Below are 18,501 nucleotides of genomic sequence, written 5' to 3'. Positions count from 1 at the left end.
GGGCCCACAGGTAGGGGTGAGGGGCAGAAGCCCAGCGGTCTGGAGAGCCCTGACTGGACTAAGGGGAGGTAGTGCAGAGCTGTATGCATGGTGGGGGGAGCTGGAGAACTGGACTAGAGGAGGATGCTGTAAATCAGGCAGGGGATGCAGTGGCTGACCTGTCGAGGCAGCGTGCTGGAGTGTGGGTGCTGGCATCACTCCTGGATCTCGCTAGGAGGCGAATCCACTCTGCACTGAAACCTCTATGGCTTGCTCCCTGCCCCTGGGTTTTCCCCTTCTCTGAAGGTGACCTTACAAGGGTGTGACTCCATGAGGAAACAAAGCAGGTGCCTTTCCCCCAGGGCAGCCACGGAGCAATGGGTGGGGCCTCACTGTCTTTGAGCACAGCAGGAAATTCCAGGCCCCTGAAAAGTGTGGGGACTAGTGCATTAGCTGAGGTCATGACTTGTGAGGTCTGGGCCGTACCTGCCTCACTTGGCTTGATGGAGATGCTGCCCCTGGCTGCAGTTTGAGCTCTCGTCGGGCCCGGCCTGTCCCCTCCCATCTGGAGGGGAGGCCCAGCTCCTCTCAAACGTCCTCCCCTCTGCCACAACTCAAACGTTCCCGCCTCTCCCTGGGAGCCAGAGCTCAGAGCACTTCAGAGACTAAGGAGTTCAGTCCCTGGGGAGACAGGGACCGATCACCACCCCCAGTTCACAACTGGGCAAACAGACACGCACGCACATGTGAAGCAACTTGCTCCAGGCTACACAGCAAGGCTGGGAATAGAAACCAAGAGTCCTGACTGACCCCCACTTCCCCCATGGCTTAACCACTAGGCCGTGCTCCTCCCATTGGAAATAGATCCCACCCCAGTAAAGCACCAGTCAGCTGTACTTGCCCCTGAATCCACTAGGCTCAGCTCTTCTAACTCTCTCCCTGCTGGACTGGATAGAATCCCCCAGGTCTGAGATGCGCACGGCTCAGCCAGCTGGGAACATGCTGCTCTTGCCATGCAAGGTCACTCGGGCTGCAGGGAGGATCCCCTGCAGGCCAGGGAAGAGTGCAGATCCGGGGGGCTGAGTCAGACAGGGACCTGTACTAACAATTGAACCCTTATGTCCTAGACAGCACGGAGCCAGCGGAGGGAGCTGGCTGGGTCATGCTGGGGCACTTGTTGCTCTGCTAATCTCTCATCGAGATGGATGGAACTCACAAACCTGGCTCTGAATGGCTCATCCTCTACCCCCCAGGTCTCTCCCCCTTTGCAAGCCCCACTTGATAGCATCCAGCACTGGGCACCATTCTCCCTGGGCAGCCAGGCAATGGACCAAGCAAGAGCAAGATACCTTCTTAGCTGAACGGAGTCCCTCAGGACAAAGATGCACCTTTACAGACCCAACCCTCTCCACCTCCCACTGACACGGGTGGAGTCACGCTGGATTTAGTGGGGCGTGATGCCTGTACATTACAGGGGTGCAGGATAATGCAGATCAAAGCACTGGATCACAGGTTCCTGACACAGCGGCTAATCCCTGATCATTCAGTGGAAAGGGACAGCACTGACCCAGCTGCACTGAGTGGCTCCTTCTGTGCCCCCATAGGGGCCTTTGCAGAACAGGTGGGAGGCCAGCAGGGCTTGTGTCACTTGGGCAGTGCAATGGCTAGTTGGATTGTGGCGCATGCAAGCCCGAAGCTGCAGTGTGGGTACAATGGGAGGCAGGGGTTTGTGGGGGCTCCTTGGCTCAGAAGCTGCGGGGTACTCCTCTCGCAGATCTGCAGGGGGAAGAAAAAGCCACAGACCGTGGGTAAATCTCTATCGCCCACCCACAGGTTATAGGTCTGTCTTCATTGCAGACTTTGCCCAGGTCCCCTAGGCCAGGTGTAAAGCACCAGCAACCTCAGGTGAGAAGACTGTGTGTGGGGACAGGAGGGGGAAACACCCAGGTAAGAGCCTGGCTTCCTTCCAGTGAAGACAGACCCTAAACCTGTAATTGCTCACTGGAATCCGCTCCCAGGGTTTCAAATCCTGCAGCACAGTCCCAGAGAATACAGTATTCCCCCTTCAGCCAAACCCCATGCTGAGGGACCAGGCCAGCAATTGTGGGCAGACTGTAAGCTGCTTGGGACAAGGAACGTCTCATTGTCCTGTGTTTGCACAACGCCTAGCCCCATGGGGCCCTAGGGCTAGCACCATGTGACTAAAGAAAGAGGGAGTGACAGCCAGACAGACGGAGCAAGGGAGGGATAGACACCCCAGGGATTACACTGACCTGTAGAACAGCCCAGGCATTCTTGGCATGAAGGGGTTAATACTTCCCAGGGGGATACTGAGTGGAGTCTACAGATGCCCCCCGCCCCCACACCAGATCTCCCAGTGTCTTTTCTCCTGGGTAGCAGCAGCTGAGGGCAGGCTAGAATTAAGCCATAGGCCTTATCGCCATCTGATTTGGGATCCCCTCTCCCAGTTACAGTTAAACCAGACCACAGACCCCTGCAGCGTTCACCAGGCCCAGGCACCTGCCCCACACTCTGCCCCACTCTCACTAACCCACCCACAGAGATGTGCATTCTGGGCCCACAAACCCTCCTTCCTACCTGACTTCACTCCCATCAGGGCCAGTACATCATTCATAAAAGGGGGACAGATCAAGCCCTAAACCTAGAGGTGTGTGGCCACCACCAGAGCAAGTGTCCAACCCCCAGCATTTCTGCAGCACAGGCAGGGCCTAAGAAGGAGGCCTGGGACCTACAAAAAACAGACTGTGAACTGCCCTGACATTTCAGAGACACTGTTTGTGATGTTCTCGGCCACAGAGCAGGGTGATGTGTTTTCCTTTAACCTTTCCCATTTTTCCTTATTCTTTTTTAAATTAATTGTTGATTAAATAACTTGTGTTTGCTTTAAATTCCATGAAATGATCGGTGGGTCAGGGAAGTGTCTAGTGCAGAGAGAGCACCCTGGAGCAGGGACACCCTAGCCCCTGTCCTATGTGACCACAGCAGGGTTAGGGGCTGAGCCCCCGCAGGAATCCTGGGCTCAGCCTTGTTGGAGTTACAAGGACTCTGCCAGACAGGAGAGTGGAAGGGGAGCCCTCAAGGGCAGGGGCACCGCTGGGTAAAGGAAGTGGGAGCGAGGACTCAGATCCTTCCGCTAGCCCATTTCACCAGGGTAGTGCAGACGCCAGGAAAGTTCCCCACAATAGCAGGACCATTCCCCTGCTTACGCTTAGCAAGCAGCCCCTGATTTCCAGTAATGTATTAGAAAGGGATCCAGCCCTTCCTTAGTCACTGGTATGAAGCTAGGATTGGGGTCAGTCCCAGGCAGCTAAGAGCTGGAACAGCTCCAGCAGATCTAACTTTCCAAAAATTGCTGCTTCTCCTCCTCCCTGCAAGGGGAGATGGGGCCAGCCACACCTGTGCCATAATTAATTAGCTGCTTCCCAGCCTAAGGGGGTCAGGTGATCAGGTGAGGCGGACCTGGGCTTTATAAAAGGGCTGAGCTCAACAAGTTAGCCCAAGGAGGGGAATCTCAGGGAGTGGGCAGGTTTGTGGAGGTCTGCAGGAGTCTGGGCACTTGTAGTGCTTTTAACTGGAGCAGGGAAGGCTGCAAGGACCAGAGGCTAGCAGGGGTGAGAACAGTGGTCTAGGGGAGCCAGCCCAGTAGCTCAGTGCTCTATACTGGAACCAGAAGGACTCTCAAAGGTAGCCCAGAAAGGGGCTGGGAAGAGGGCCTAGAGGGTGGGCTGAAGGGAAGCCTCTGAAGAATAGAAGAACATCCTTGTTTATGGGGACTCCTAGGCTGGACTCTTTGCTACCCTGGAAGGGGTCAGATTTGTTTGTGACATGGCCAGAGGGCTAAGCTGCCTCTCTAGCACAGAGCACTGCGGAGAGCTGAGGAGACCCACCCCTTGGGGGAGGATGCTGAGGCAGAGTGTGTCACATTTGAGCAGAAGGAGGCACTATGAGGCAGCTATGCTCCACTATGCCCTATTAGTTCACAATGACCCTCATATTAAAAATTCAAACAAGACCCTAATAGCCCAATTGCTCTCTTTGTAAAGTACCTTATCTGCCTCTTCTAGTCAAATTGTAAGCTCTGGGGGTCTCCTTTGCCTATGCCTGGCCTCATGGGGAATCTGATCTGGATATGGGACCTCCAGCTGCTACCAGAACATAAATAACAGCCACAGCAAGTCTGTGTGTTGTGAATTTGGTCACCTAAGTATTGGCTATCATGTGGGTCCATTCCTGGTTCTGCCACAGGCCTGCTTGGTAACCTCAGGCTGGTCACCTTGCTGCTTGGTACCTCAGTTTCCCCATCTGCAAAACCGGGATAATGATACTGACCTTTGTGAAGAGCTTTGAGATCTCCTGATAAAAAGGGCTAGATAAGAGCTAGGGATTGTTGCTGTTGTGTCTTCTCCCTGATTGGCTAGCGAGTTGCAAATAGCATCATCCCTGGTAAATCACATGCTTTTGGGATCCTCAAATCCCCAGTGTTCGTAAAATCCCTCATGAGTTATGTGACTGAGTTTCAGCAAGGCATGCTCAGGCATTTGCTCACAAACACGCTTTGAGGCCAGCCTGACTAGGGCACACATTAAAGTTCAGGACATTAAAGACCTTTTCCACTACCCAGGTGTTCATAGTGGTTTCTGAGATGTGTAACCACCAAGGAGATGACATAGATTCCTGGGACTCTGCTGGCAGCTCAGGGAGAGGCACTGTCCCTGGTAGGGAGCGGGAACCAAGGCAGAATCAGAGTGTGCCTGGCAACCACTAGGGAGTGACAGGCCCTCCCAGGGAGGAGCCATTTTGGAGTCAGACTGGGACTAGCCTGGGCAAGGGCAGGACTGACTGTGGGGGGGAGCTGGAGAGTCCTAGGCCTGCATGTGGATTTCCCCTGAGAACAGGCCTCTAGGGACCTGACAGCAGATCCCTCAGCTGGGTTTTTCCTTCCGCACTGGTGATTCCCAATTTGTAGCACTTGCTGGGAAATTTCCCCAGCCAAGCTGGGTTCACCCTCCAGCTCTCTAGGTGAGACCAGTCACCACATGGTCAGTTCTGCTAGTCCAGGGAAGCTGCCTGCTGAGTGTGTGACTGGAGGCTGGGCTAGGAGGCTACAGCTTGGATGTTTGTGTAGTTGTATAACCCACACCTTGAGCACTGCACCCCTTTGCGGTGAGGGGAAATCCTGGGACCGACACAGCCTGGTTGCTGCCTGAGGAGGATCCCTGCCAGCAGACAGCAGCCCCTTTGCAGTCAGGGCCGGTGCATGGATGTTTTGCGCCCTAGGCAAAACTTCCACCTTGTGCCCCCTGCTATGCCCCCGCCCTGAGGCACCCCCCCGTGCCAGCTCCGCCCTGAGGTGTCCCCTTGCTGCAACTCCCCACCCTCCACCCTGAGGCACCCCTCCCACCCCAGCTCACCCCTGCTCCGCGCACGAGCACAAGCGCCCCGAGCATCCCATTGCTGCTTCACTTCTCCCACCTCCCAGGCTTGCGGTGCCTAATGAAAGCTGATTGGCGTCGCAAGCCTGGGAGGTGGGAGAAGTGAAGCAGCTCACCTCTGCCCCGCCTCCTCCCTGAGCACATCGTGGCTGCTTCACTTCTCCCGCTTCCCAGGCTTGTGGCGCCAATTTTCCGCCCAAGCTGCCCTGGTGACCCTGCCAGGAAGGAGCAAAGGAGGTGGAGGTGGAGGCACCGCCAAATAATTTCATAGGAAAAGAAAAAAGATACACCCTGCTGAGTGGGTAGGGGGATCCAAAAGAACCCAGACCTGTCCATCGAAACCTGTAAGTGGACTGGCAATAACGGAGGTAACCAGGTTCAGCAGGGTGCTACAGATGATTGAAACAGGTGGTTTAAAAATCTGAGGGATGTTACTCAGATTCAAGGCGCTGGAGGGCACTACTGCAGTGGCTGGTTCTGTTTCTCTGGGTGCAGAAGCAGCCCATGGAGAAATGCTCATTGTCTGATGGTGTCATAACTATAAAGGGAAGGGAACAGCCCTCCTATGTACAATACTATAAAATCCCTCCTGGCCAGAGACACCAAAATCCTTTTACCTAGAAAGGGTTAAGAAGCTCAGGTAACCTGGCTGACACCTGACCCAAAGGACCAATAAGGGGACAAGATACTTTCAAATCTTAGGGGTGGGGAAGAGGCTTTTGTTTGTATGCTCTGTTTTGGGGTTGTTCGCTCTTGGGACTAAGAGGGACCAGACATCAATCCATGTTTTCCAAATCTTTCTGAACCAGTCTCTCATATTTCAAACTTGTAAGTAACAGCCAGGCAAGGTGTGTTAGTTTTATCTTTGTTTTCTCAACTTGTAAATGTTCCTTTTTGCTAAGAGGATTTACCTCTGTTTGCTATAACTTTGAACCTCAGGTTAGAGGGGGTTCCTCTGGGCTCTCTGAGGCTGGTTACCCTGTAAAGTTATTTTCCATCTTGATTTTACAGAGATGATTTTTACCTTTCTTTCTTTAATTAAAAGCCGCCTTTTTAAGAACCTGATTGATTTTCCCTTGTTTTAAGATCCAAGGCGGTTGGATCTGCACTCACCAGGAATTGGTGGGGGGGAAAGGAGGGGGAATGGTTAATTTCTCCTTGTTTAAGATCCAAGGTTTTGGATCTGTGTTCACCAGGAACTTGGTGTAGAAGTCTCTCAAGGGTACTGGGAGGAAGATAGTCTGGGGGGGAAGGTAGACAGAGGTTCCCAAATAACTCTTGAAGGATTTGGGTGGTGGCAGTAAAACCAGATCTAAGCTGGTAATTAAGCTTAGAGGTTCTTGTGCAGGTCCCTACATCTGTACCCTAAAGTTCAGAGTGTGGAAGGAACCTTGACAGATGGGGTGCAGCTCTTCTACCTAAATCTCTCCTACGCAGTCGGTCTTAGGCATAGCACAGCCTACACTCTCACAAGACAACCAGCATGCACAAGACATAAATGAAATGGCAGCTGAGGAGAAAGAAGACGCCTCCAAAGCTAACCGAGGTTTCCATGCTATAACAGAGGGCTAGGGGCAAGGCAACTCATATAATAATTAATCATCACTAGCTCGTGTCATCTTTTCATCTGTATACCTTAAAGTGCTTTATAAGGGAGGTCAGTATCATTAACCCCATTTTACAGATGGGGAAACTGAGACACAGGAAGGGCACGTGATATGCTCAAGGTCACCCAGCAGAGCTGGGAATACAGCCCTGGTCTCCTGAGCCCTAGCCTAGTGCTCTAGCCACTAGAACCCAGGTGAGCTGGCTAAGGACTGGGCACTGACTGGCATGGTGCCCCGAGTGAAGAGAGGGCAACGGGTGGGACTCTGTGAGAAGCAGATAAACCAGAGGGCTGCGCGCTTTGCAGCTTGGTGCCTGAGCTCGCTGCACACTCCAGGGGCTCCTGGCCAGGGCCAGGGGGAGCAGGAAGGATTAGCACCTCCACAGTGGAAATATTGTGGAAGCTCTGCCCATATAAACTCATGCATGCCCGGGGGGTGGGGGGAGGGAAGCAAGGGTGGGACCTGGAGGGACTGGCACGGCTACCGTGGCACCAGGGAGCAGGTAGGAACTGCTGGGACCCCTTCCCTGCCTGGTGCTGGCTATCTCCCAGCCCCACTGAGTCTTGGTAGCTCCCCTCGATCCCCTTCCTATTCCTCTGCCCCCCCTCATTCACAGCTTCAGCCCCCTCCTTGCATTCCTCCATCCACCCTCACAAGCTCCCTGTCTGCCACCCTCCAACTCCCCTGTATTTCAGGGACTCCCTGCAACCCTTTTCCCTTCCAAAGTACCTTTCTTCGCCCTGGGTTGGAAGGGTTGGGCAGAGGGAGCAGGCCTTGGGGAGGCAGCTCTAGGCAGGAGGAAGGAATGACCTTTCTCACATGGCTAAGCATAGCTCTTCTCTCTGCCCCACAGCTGCTAGACGGCTCTCAGCAGGGAGCGCAAGGAGCAAAGGGCGTTTCCTGTTTCCCCCCAAATCAACAGGGCAGTGCAATCAGAGAAACACCATCGGCCTAGGCTTTGCTCAGGCAGACAGATGTGCAGAGCCCCAGAAACGGCTCGAGACTGCTAAAGTCAGGGTCTAAAGAGGGGGCAGGGGATGGAGCAGCAAAGGCAACATGCTGTCAGGCAGCCGCAGGAATGGAACTGGCTGCTCTGCCGACCTGGAAATCAAGGGAGAGGAGCCTGCGCAAAGAATCGTAATGACGACCAGGGAGGTGAGTGGGTACCAGCTCCTGGGGCATTAGTCAGTGCTCCCTGGGCGCCTGTCCTGGGCTGAGAGATCTTCCCCAGCCCTCCTGCGTGTCTCATGATCCAATCCTTGAATCTATGAATCTATGACTATTACACATGCAGGAGCAACCAGCGAGGGCAGGGAAGAATCATACAAATGAATGCAAATCTAATGGAACAGCAGCCGGGGCGGGGGGGTGTCAGACTGCCCAGATGGAGCTGCCACCCATCCCCACTGAGGGCAGGAACAGGCCGGATCTGATTCCCTGACTCCAAACTCCGCCTCCCAGAACCAAACCCTTGGGTCCAAATGCTCCTGCTGAGGGGAGGTTGAGCTCTGGATCAGAGCCATCCCAGAGCTCAGGGGGTCTGGATCAGGTCCGTTCTGGAGATCAGCTCAAGCCGCTCACTCAGAGCTGCACCCTGACACAGATGTGCCCCGACGTGGAGCCAGGGTCAGTCCCGGCCCAGTCCCTGGCGCCACAGGGCTGTGGCCGGCAGCTGCAGCCATCCATACAGGAGTGAACAAGCCTCTCATTAGGGCTGAGCCGAGTGCAATGCACCACTGGCTGCATGGCCCCATCACAGCTGCGCAGGCTGGGTGCTGGGAGAGCCTGCATGGGCTGCAGAAGCCAGAACTTCCCTTTCTGTCCCCCACCACTCCCACCAAAACCTCAAGCTGTGCCTGACCCAAAAACAATCTCGGGAGGCTTCTCCACCCAGCGGCTGGAACCCGGCCGGGAAAGTCAGGGGCTGCTGAGTCATCACATTTCCCACAAAGCAGCAAAAGCTGCCACAGCTGGGGGTGGGAGCCCCTGAGCAGCCCAGGGTGTAACTGAAAGCAGCAGTGGCCAGAGCTGGGAGCACCAGTTCCTGGGCACGGTGCTGGTAGGTTGGGGGGGAGGACACTTAGGAACTGCGCTGCGATTGCCCGACCCACTCACGACAGCCAGGCCACCAAGCAGCTGCCAGCTGGGAAAGACGCTCTCCTGAGCAGGGTTTGAATGAACTGGCCCGGCCTGCTGTGCCCAGGAGTCAGACCAGGGGACTCGGAGCCAGGGGCTCACTCTGGTCTGTAAGTGACTCACTCATGCTGTGACTTGCGTCTCCACCTGCCCATTGGAGAGAATCCTGCTCAGCTTGGGCCCAGGGTGGAGCCGCTCGGGAGATGTTCAGCGCTTGGGATTAGTAGTGTCATGCTGAGTCAGAGGGGGACAGGCCAGCAGGGAGAAACAGACACGGACAAGGACACAGCAGAAATGCTGGTGAAAACCAAGCCATGGTGGAAGGCAGGCAGCAGCCCCAGTGGGGACATAATGACCAATGACCTGAGCCCCTCCCGCACATCCAAAGGGCTTGCTCCTCTCTTGTGCATCAGTAGCTGCCTCTGATACCTCCTGAGGCCACTCACACATGTCAACACCAGCCCCTCGCACGACAGCTGGCCTGGGCTTCCCCCAGGGCTGCACCCAGTAGGGATGGCACAGGCCTAGCCCCAGGCAGGGCGGAAGCTGGCGGCACCATTAGCAGGCAGGGGATGCACTGGGATGGATGGACTCTCCCTGGGTTGGAGGGTCTGTTCGGAGACACATGTGCCCAGACTCTCAGTGCCAGGGTGCAGAAGGGACCAGGCTCCCATCCGGCACCTCCTGGAGGATAACACTACGGAAGCCCGCCCTGCTCTGCCACTGGGTCCTTAGGGGAGCCAGCGACCACTGCCGAGCCCCCTTCCTACACTGGCCAGTCCATGTAGCACAGTCCTGCCCGCTCCTCCACCCCCCTGTCCCCCTGACTATGCACTGGGCCCTGCGAAGGCCGGTAAGGGAGCAGAGCCATCCCCGGGGCCAGGCTCCTCCATCCAGCAAAGCATATGGGGCAAGGGGAAATGCATGGCCTAGCTGGGGAGCCAGGCACCATGTGGAGCCAGCCGGGGGTGGATCCCAGGTCCCTCCCCTCTGACAGGCTCAGACACAGGATGCTGTATAATCTGCAGTGCCCTGGGGCAGGGGGAGGGATAGAGCTGCATCAGGCATGAACACTGTCTAGGCTGTGGGGCTGACACCCAGCACTAGCTCCAGGGCATCAACCTGGCAGAACCCGCTCCTGGGTTGCTGTGACACAGCAGCAGCTTCAACCCTTTGAGGGCCTATGTGGTCCCTAGCGCTTCTCATCCATAGCTTTCAAAGCGCTCCACAAAGGAGGCCAGGATGGGGAAACCGAGGCACAGGGCACAAAGTAGCTTGCCCGGGGCACCCCAGGTGGCCATTGCCAGAGCCAGGACTAGAACCCAGGCACCCTGATTCCCAGTCTATCCACTAGGCCATGCTGCCTCCTCTGGTGTCCCTAGGCAGAGAGACGGACCCAAGAGCAGGATGCTGCAGCTGCCAGGCAGGCTCCGTGGGCCTGCCTCATGTACAGTTGTGCTGAGCGTGTGAAACGTTCTCCTTGTGCCTGGCAGCACTTTGCAGCTGCTGGAGCTCGCTGTAAGGACCAGCCCAGGTGCTGGGCGGTGGGGACCCAGCCCCTGCAGCATGCGGCCCCGCTGCCTGGCAAACCGCGGCTTGGTGAGTCAGGGGGAGTCCACACCCAGCAAACCATCTAAGGGCCAAGCTGGTCTCCCCCAGGAATCACGCTCCCCTGAGCTGGCAGGGGTTGTGCTGAGCCGGTGTGGGCTGGGAGTCACTGCCCCCTGGCCAGGCCGAGGGGGGCCATGCTGGGCTGGCGCAGAGTGTCACGTGACACTCTTGCCCTGGTTCCAGCAGGGCACACACAGGGTGCAGAATGGTGCCCCCCATGCCCAGTCCCTCTGGCTCTCCACGCTCCTGGTGGTGACAGGGCATGCTCTCCTCCCTGCATGGCCCAGCGCCAAGTTCACCCCCAGCAACAGGAAAAATCCCCTGGTACCAAACTCCCCAGCACAGCCCAGGGGCAGGGGCCTTGTGCCCGGCAGTGCCACCAGCCTCCCAGAGCCAGCAGGACACCCAGTGGAGACCAGCACAGCCAAACCCAGCAAGGTTGATGCCTGCTGCTGCTGGGCTCTTTCCCAGCAGGCCACTCTGCAGGTGCATGGGGCAGGGTGGCACCGAGGGAGTGGTGTGAATGGGCACCAAGGGGGCATTGTGCCAGCTTGGTTGCTTTAAGCCTCAGCAACACTTTGCAGTCCCTGAGCCATGCCCTTCAGGGAAGCCAGGGTGAGACTGTCCATTCCCACCAGGAAAAGGAGCCTAGTGGCAGGCTGTCCCAGTGCCCCCACGTGCCCACCCAGCCCAGCTCAGCCCAGCCAAAGCCTGACCCGACAGGGCTTGGCTCATTCCATGACCAAGCTGAGTCAGAACTGATATTTCCCCCGAGGAGCCAGGCCCAGCCCCCATGCTCCCTGCCCAGGGGGTCGCCGAGGCAGGGGGCGACGCAGTTACCTTCCCAGGTTGGCACTCCCTGGTCAGCACTCCGGCAGGGGCTCTCCTGGTGACGCTAGTGCTGGTGGTGCATGCTCACTCCTGCCTCACCTCTCTGGCAATCAAGTCTGAGCTGGCCCCTGTGGAGTCCCGCCTGGGCCCGCCCTGCTCCTCTCCCCACAGCCGCAGGATGCAGCAGAAGAGGAACCAGCAGGACGGGGGCGTCCGCCACTGCCTGGTAACCATGACGCTCTGCATCCTGGGAGGGGACAGAGAATTGGGCTCTTCCCGTGTGGCCAGGGATGTCACCCCCCACACCTGCAGGCTGGGCATTCCTCTCACTTCCTGCTGGCAGCATCGCTGGCCACCCCACACAGGCCTCCTTGCCTTACAGTGCCCGCGCCAGCAGAGGGCCTTTCAGCTGACTGGCTCGGATGCCAAGGAGATACCCAAATGAGCAGGTAAGTCTCACACCCCCGGGGGCTTAGTGATCACCCCCATTTTATAGATGAGTAAACTGAGGTGTGCAGGCCCACCCACAGCCACACAGGGGGCACTGGCAGAGCTGGTCTCCCGACTCCCAGGCCTGTGCTCAGGCCATAGAGACACTCGCTCCCACTAGCTAGGATTAGATGGGTACATTTCTTCCTCCAGGCTTGGGGGCCCTGCATGGGCCAGCTCTCCCCCTACCTTTCCCCCTCTCCTCTGCTGTGCTGCACACTGGAACCCTGCAGCAATGCACCCTCCAGCACTTCCCCAGTGGCTGAGCGAGAAGAAAGAGACCCCAGGGCCCGTGCCCTTCTTTGCCACCCATTACAAGGAGCAGAGAGGGCAGCAAGGAGTCAATACACAGCTGAGGGCAGAGCAGGCAGGAGATGGTGTCCAGCATTTGAGGGCTGGCTCTGCCAACTTCTCCGTCTGAGCAGCTCAGAAGGGGGAAGGGGGAGTAGGTGGCAACACCTTGATCTCAGGCGTGGAGAGGGGTGAGGGAGCATGCTGGCATTTCAAGGACACATCAGTGACCACATGGTGCCCGCGTGTCTGCGTCATGGCCCTCAGTCTCCCCCAGGGATGGCTTGTGTCACATGCTGGCCAGTTTGCAGGCTGAGAGGGATGGATGGCAGGGGGATCTGCCATCTGCTGCTGGCAGCAATGGGGAGGATGGTACAAGGGCATTGCCAGACTGGGTCAGACCCAAGGTCCAGCTGGATCTGATGGTGGCCAACACCAGCTACTTCAGAGGGAGGCAGAAAAACCTCACAGTAGCACATGGGAGATAATCTGCCCCCATATGGTGGTGTAACCCTCGACGCAGGATGTTCAACACCCCTTTCAGAATTTTTGTTAACATTAACTTCGATAGCTCTGGATAGTCTTGTTATCCATGCACATCTCCAGTCCCTTTTGCAATCTGGCTACATTCCTGGCCTCACGTGACTTCCTGTGGCAGTGAGTTCCACAGGCTCTCCTACATTGTGTGAAAAAAAGATTTCCTTTTCCCACCTTTCAGTTTCAATGCACATTGTCCCCTTGTCCATGTGTTGTGGGACAGACAGATAAAAGTCCAAATCTGGTGGTGGGGGCGGGGGCGGTTTCCGTCTCTGGGGTTTTGGTCACACCCACCTCCTTTCTCGCACTTTGTAACTTTTTCAAAAAATCTCCAGCTTCGGAATCTTTACCACATGGACAACAGAAGAATGAAACTGTGAATTTTCCAAACTTCCTCCGCTGTTACAAAGCAGCAGCATGCCATATGGGGAAAGCCAAGAAAGCATTAGACAGACACCACTCGTTCTATCGTGGTCAGCAGCAAAATGGGGAAGAAAAAGGCAAGAAACAAAATCTCCAATGTAGAAAATGTTTATTTTCCAGCAATCCGGAGTGTCTGTGCTGTTGTCACCCAGAGCAGACTCTGTCCCTTTGTACGGATATCTTTGCATTATTTCACACCGAGAGATTTCCCTGCTAATCCCCATTTGGAAAACTGAGTTGCTCCTTTCCTAGTCCTGGGACTCCAGCTTCAGTTTCAGGATTAGGAGGAGTGGGAAAAGGGCCTTCTTACTCCAAAGGGAAAGGAGAAAATTTTCCCCGGGGGCCTGACCCTGCAGTCTTCAGTTGCGAGGCCTGATTGTCAGACAGGAGGAGCGCTGGGGTGGGACAGGAGAGGACACTACCACTAGGGGGCACTGGGGAGGTTAATGCACATGTCTGGAGACATCCCTGGGAACATGCAGGGCATTCTCAGACTACAGAGGGCTGGCCATGCTGGGATGCATTGTTTGCACTGCCTTAATGATGAAGGCGGCTCACCAACTGCTGCGGGCCCAATGCAGGGAGAGGCAGGTACCTGGGTACAGTTCAGCAGGGGCCAGGGAGCATGGACCATGGCCTCGTCAGGACGAGAGCAGTCAGATGTGTGTGGCCGCCAGCCAGGGCTTGTTTGCACAGCTGGGCCTGGGTGAATAGAGCTGGCCTCAGAGAGTGGAGGCTGCAGGGTTGCTGGCTGCTGCTACCTGAGATGAGGGAGGAAAGGCAACAGGGTGGAGGGAGGCTGGGCTGCTCATGGGGGTTGGAGCAGCTCATGGCTTGGGCTTTGGGTCAGGTGTGTCCCCGAGTGAACAGAGACCAGGGACCCCAAGGGGTTTCTTGCTGCTCAGAGTGGGCCAAGCTGGCTGGTGCATGGGCCACTTGACTCATTCCAATAGCTATGCCAGCACTCACCTCTGAATGGCTCAAGACAGGACAAAAACGGAGGGTGAGGGACGCCTGGTTAGCCAAGGGTCTCGGGGCAGTTGGGTGGCGTGGGTGGAGAGCCGAGTGACCTGTGTGTGGGAGCCCACAGCTGAAGTGTCTCCTGCCAGGTGCCCAGGAAATGAAACTATCCAAATCAGTGGCCACATGTGACAATTCTGGCCACAGTTCATTGGCTTTTAAAGCCTGGTGCATGGACTTGGGAGCTGGACTCTTTCCCAGTTAAAATCTCAGGGGCATCAATCAGACCCTGGAAGGATGGCCTAGTAGAGAGAGTGCTAGTTTGGGAACTGGGTGGCCCTTGTTCAAGTCCCTGCTTTGCTACAGACTGCCTTGGTAACATTGGGCAAATCACTTAGCCTTTCTGTGCCTCAGTTTCCCCATCTGTAAAATGGGGGTAATGGCACTGGCTGGAGGATAAAGATTGTGAGGTGTTTGGCCAGGAGAGCAATGGAGGCCAGAGAGGTACCACTGACAAATCCAGTCAGTCCTTGGAACCCTTCTCTAATAGTCAGGGGGTAGCTGTGTTAGTCTGTATCCACAAAAAGAACAAGGAATCCGGTGGCATCTTAAACACTAACAGATTTATTTGGGCATAAGCTTTTGTGGGTTTGTCAAGGTTCCTTCCCCACTCTGAACTTTAGGGTACAAATGTGGGGACCTGCATGGACACTTCTAAGCTTAATTACTAGCTGAGATCTGGTAACTCTGCCACCATCCAGAAATTTCAGTGTCTGGAGCACTTCCTGTCCCCCCAAAACTCTCTCCTCCCTGGGTGGCCTTGAGGGACTTCACCAATTCCCTGGTGAACACAGACCAAACACCTTTGGATCTTAAAACAAGGAGAAATTAACCATTCCCTCTCCTTTCCCCACCAATCCCTGGTGAGTCCAGATCCAATCCCTTTGGATCTTAAAACAAGGAAAAATCAATCAGGTTCTTAAAAACAAAGCTTTAATTAAAAAAAAAGGTAAAAATCATCTCTGTAAAATCAGGATGGAAAATACTTTACAGGGTAATCAAATTCGTATAGCCCAGAGGAACCCCCTCTAGCCTTAGGTTCAAAGTTACAGTAAGCAGAGGTAAAATCCTCTCAGCAAAAAAGGGACATTTACGGTTGAGAAAACAAAAATAAGACTAATGCGCCTTGCCTGGCTGTTACTTACAATTTTGAAACATGAGAGACTGATTCAGAAAGAGATTTGGAGAGCCTGGATGGACGTCTGGTCCCTCTTAGTCCCAAGAGTGAACAACAACCAAAACAAAGAGCACAAACAAAGACTTCCCTCCACCAAGATTTGAAAGTATCTTGTCCTCTTATTGGTCCTCTGGTCAGGTATCAGCCAGGTTCACTGACCTTCTTAACCCTTTACAGGTAAAAGAGGCATTAACCCTTAACTATCTGTTTATGACAGGGTTAAAAATCTTTACCCACGAAAGCTTATGCCCAAATAAATCTGTTAGTCTTTAAGGTGACACCGGACTCCTTGTTGTTTCTCTAATAGTAACACTCATGTGAAAGCCGAAGCCATGTTGCTGTTTCTCACCGGGGAGTTGGCATGGGGTGGGAGATCAGCTGTGTTTGCTCTGTACTTAAGCTGGCTGGGAAATCCTAAACAACAACAACAAAAAAATCACATTCTGGGAAAGAAAAGAACAAAGCCAAACATGGCAGCAAAGTGTTTCCAAACACAGCTCCTCTTTTCGAGCCCTCTGGGGTGGAGGCTTGTCCCAGCACAGCCTGAGCTGCCATCGCAGCCGGCAGCCGAGCCCCAGGCCCTGTCCCCGAGGGATCCGGCAGGCCCAAGGGAGCAAAGGGAAATCAGCTCAGACGATTCCCAAACACCTTGGCACCATCGCTTTCTCCGGGGACTGGGGTGTGAAGGGAAGTAGGGGAGGGATCTCGCCTCCCCCTGCCCAGCATGAGAGCAGCCCTGCTCCAAGGCAGTGTTTGGCTGGGATCGGCCAGATGCTTCCTTGGCCTTGGCACTCAGAGTCACTGCTCAGGAAGAAGCGTTCATGCCGCCCACTTGCTGGGCAGCACAGCTGAGGGCCCCTCAGTGAGGCTGCTAGGTGGGTGCCCATCTGCTAGGCTCAGGCCACAGGGCACCAGGAAAACTGGGAGAAGGGTCTTTGGCAGCTTCCCACCTGTGCCCCACAGGCAAATCCTCTCCCCTCGCTCCCCCCTGGGAGCTGCCAACCCACGTTCCCCTAGTAGCGTTTGCTGCAGCTGTTCCACCAACTATCCTGTCCCATCCCCCGGGGAACCTGCTTATTGCCTCTGCCCAGCTCCACCCCCCACACTAGGGCCAGCACAGCCCAGGGCACAAGGAAGTCCTGGGGAGATGCCGCCCCCACCTGCCCAGGGGGATGGAGCAGGGTTCTTGGGAAGGGCATGATGCCATCTACTGATGCCTATGTGATCGTCCTAGCTCTCTCAAAGCTGGACCATCCCTCGCATGGCCCACAGGGACTGCAGGGCTCTAGCCCTGGGCCTCTAAGTCAGGATCTGAGTGCTCCTCCTCTCCACTCTCATTCTCCGCAGGCACTGAGCAGTGGCAGCAGGCGATGGAACAGAAAAGGCTAAGGACCAGCTGGCGACTGCCCTGGGACTGCCCCATGACTGCGCCCTGCAACAGTCAGGGCCGTTCCAGGTGGCATGGGAGGCACGGGGAAGGTCCTGGCTGCGATGATCAGAGAGGAGCGACCCTCAAAGGATCAGGTTCGAGCTGGGACGACTAGGGCTATAAGGTACAAACAACCAAGACATCCAGGATGCTGCTGAGCCCAGAACACGGGCCAGCTGGCAGCATGCGCTGAGCACCCGGACAAAGGGGAGATCCTGGGAAAAGCTGGATAGGGCAGCTCTTGTGGGGAGACAGGTTTCAAACAAAAAATTGAATGAAATAGAACATTTTTAAAACAAGGGGAGGGGCAAATCCCTCCCCCCACAAACTGACACTCATAGAATCATAGAATATCAGGATTGGAAGGGACCTCAGGAGGTCATCTAGTCCTACCCCCTGCTCAAAACAGGACCAATCCCCAACTAAATCGTCCCAGCCAGGGCTTTGTCAAGCCTGACCTTAAAAACCCCTGATCTAGACTGTTCTGAGTGGTACCTGAAGACAGACCAAGGAGTAATGGTCTCAAGTTGCAGTGGGGGAGGTTTAGGTTGGATATTAGGAAAAACTTTTTCACTAGGAGGGTGGGTTCCCTAGGGTTCATTGAGGGGAAAATCCCAATGAGCCTTTATAGACCCAGGGGCCAGCCTGCCCAAGGGCCAGCCGTGCCCAGAGGCTGCTCCCCAGACCAGGTTTCCCTCTCCTCGCCCCCTGAACTCCCCTGGAGGGTGCACAGCTCCCCTGTGAGCCCTCACCTTCCCACTCCATCCCAGTGGCCTCCTGTGATGGAGTAGGGACTGTCTGTGTGGGGAACGGGAAAGCAGGGGATGTCTGTAGGTGAGGGACAGGTAGTCAGGTTGTAATGTGAGCCAGCAGGGGGGAGGGGGAGCTGCTGGGCGGAGGAGAAGGAGACAAAGGGTTTTTTTTCGGCCGGAGGAGGAGAGGCAGGACAGTTTGGGTTTGGGCTATGGGGAGGAATTCAGGGGATCCTAGCTGGGATCCAAGCACCCTGAACCCCCAGAAGGACTCAGTGGAGGGATCCGGACTGTGCCTGCAAGCTCTGCTGTAACCTGTGTCCTGCTGTCCAATAAATTCTTTTTAACTGCTGGATAAAAAGTCACTGGTGGGTACCGGGGGCACAGAGGGTGCAGGGCCAGACTCACGTGACATACTTGTTGCAGCGGCGGGAGAACGCAACCCTGATCGGCGTTTCTGCAGTAAGGAAGGGGAGCAGTAAAATGAAAGGGTGATTAACCCCTGGAGTGTGGTGCCCAGTGAGAAACTGCCAGTAAACAGGTCCACGTGGATTGCAGCGACGGTTCCCAGGGGCGGAACGATCCGAGCTCGACCTGCAGAGAGTGGTGACCTCAAGAGGCTGGTGCACTAAGGGTCCCCCGGAAACCGTGAAGGATCGGCGAGCACGCCCACGACCTGTGAGTGCCAAGCAGAAAATTACCAACGGCTCAAGTGTGACCTGCTGGAGCTGTGCAAGCAAGGGGGCTGCCGCACAGAGAACTGACC

At 55.6% G+C, this 18,501-nt stretch overlaps 1 protein-coding gene across 1 annotated transcript in view; it reads right to left on the bottom strand.

Moving 5' to 3' along the window:
• The window catches only part of LOC116831712 (receptor-type tyrosine-protein phosphatase V-like), an 88,763-nt gene extending 76,912 nt beyond the window's left edge, over positions 1 to 11,851 (bottom strand). The window contains exon 1 of the mRNA XM_075064713.1: positions 11,717 to 11,851. Within this exon, the coding sequence (XP_074920814.1) occupies positions 11,717 to 11,851 (135 nt within the window). The remainder of the gene's footprint in view (positions 1 to 11,716) is intronic.
• Positions 11,852 to 18,501: the final 6,650 nt, after the last annotated feature.

This window comes from Chelonoidis abingdonii, chromosome 4 (genome assembly GCF_003597395.2).
Source record: "Chelonoidis abingdonii isolate Lonesome George chromosome 4, CheloAbing_2.0, whole genome shotgun sequence".
In the NCBI taxonomy this organism is placed as follows: domain Eukaryota; kingdom Metazoa; phylum Chordata; order Testudines; family Testudinidae; genus Chelonoidis; species Chelonoidis abingdonii.
The sequence above is the reverse complement of the archived record's forward strand: the minus strand, read 5'-3'. Positions and strand labels throughout refer to the sequence as shown.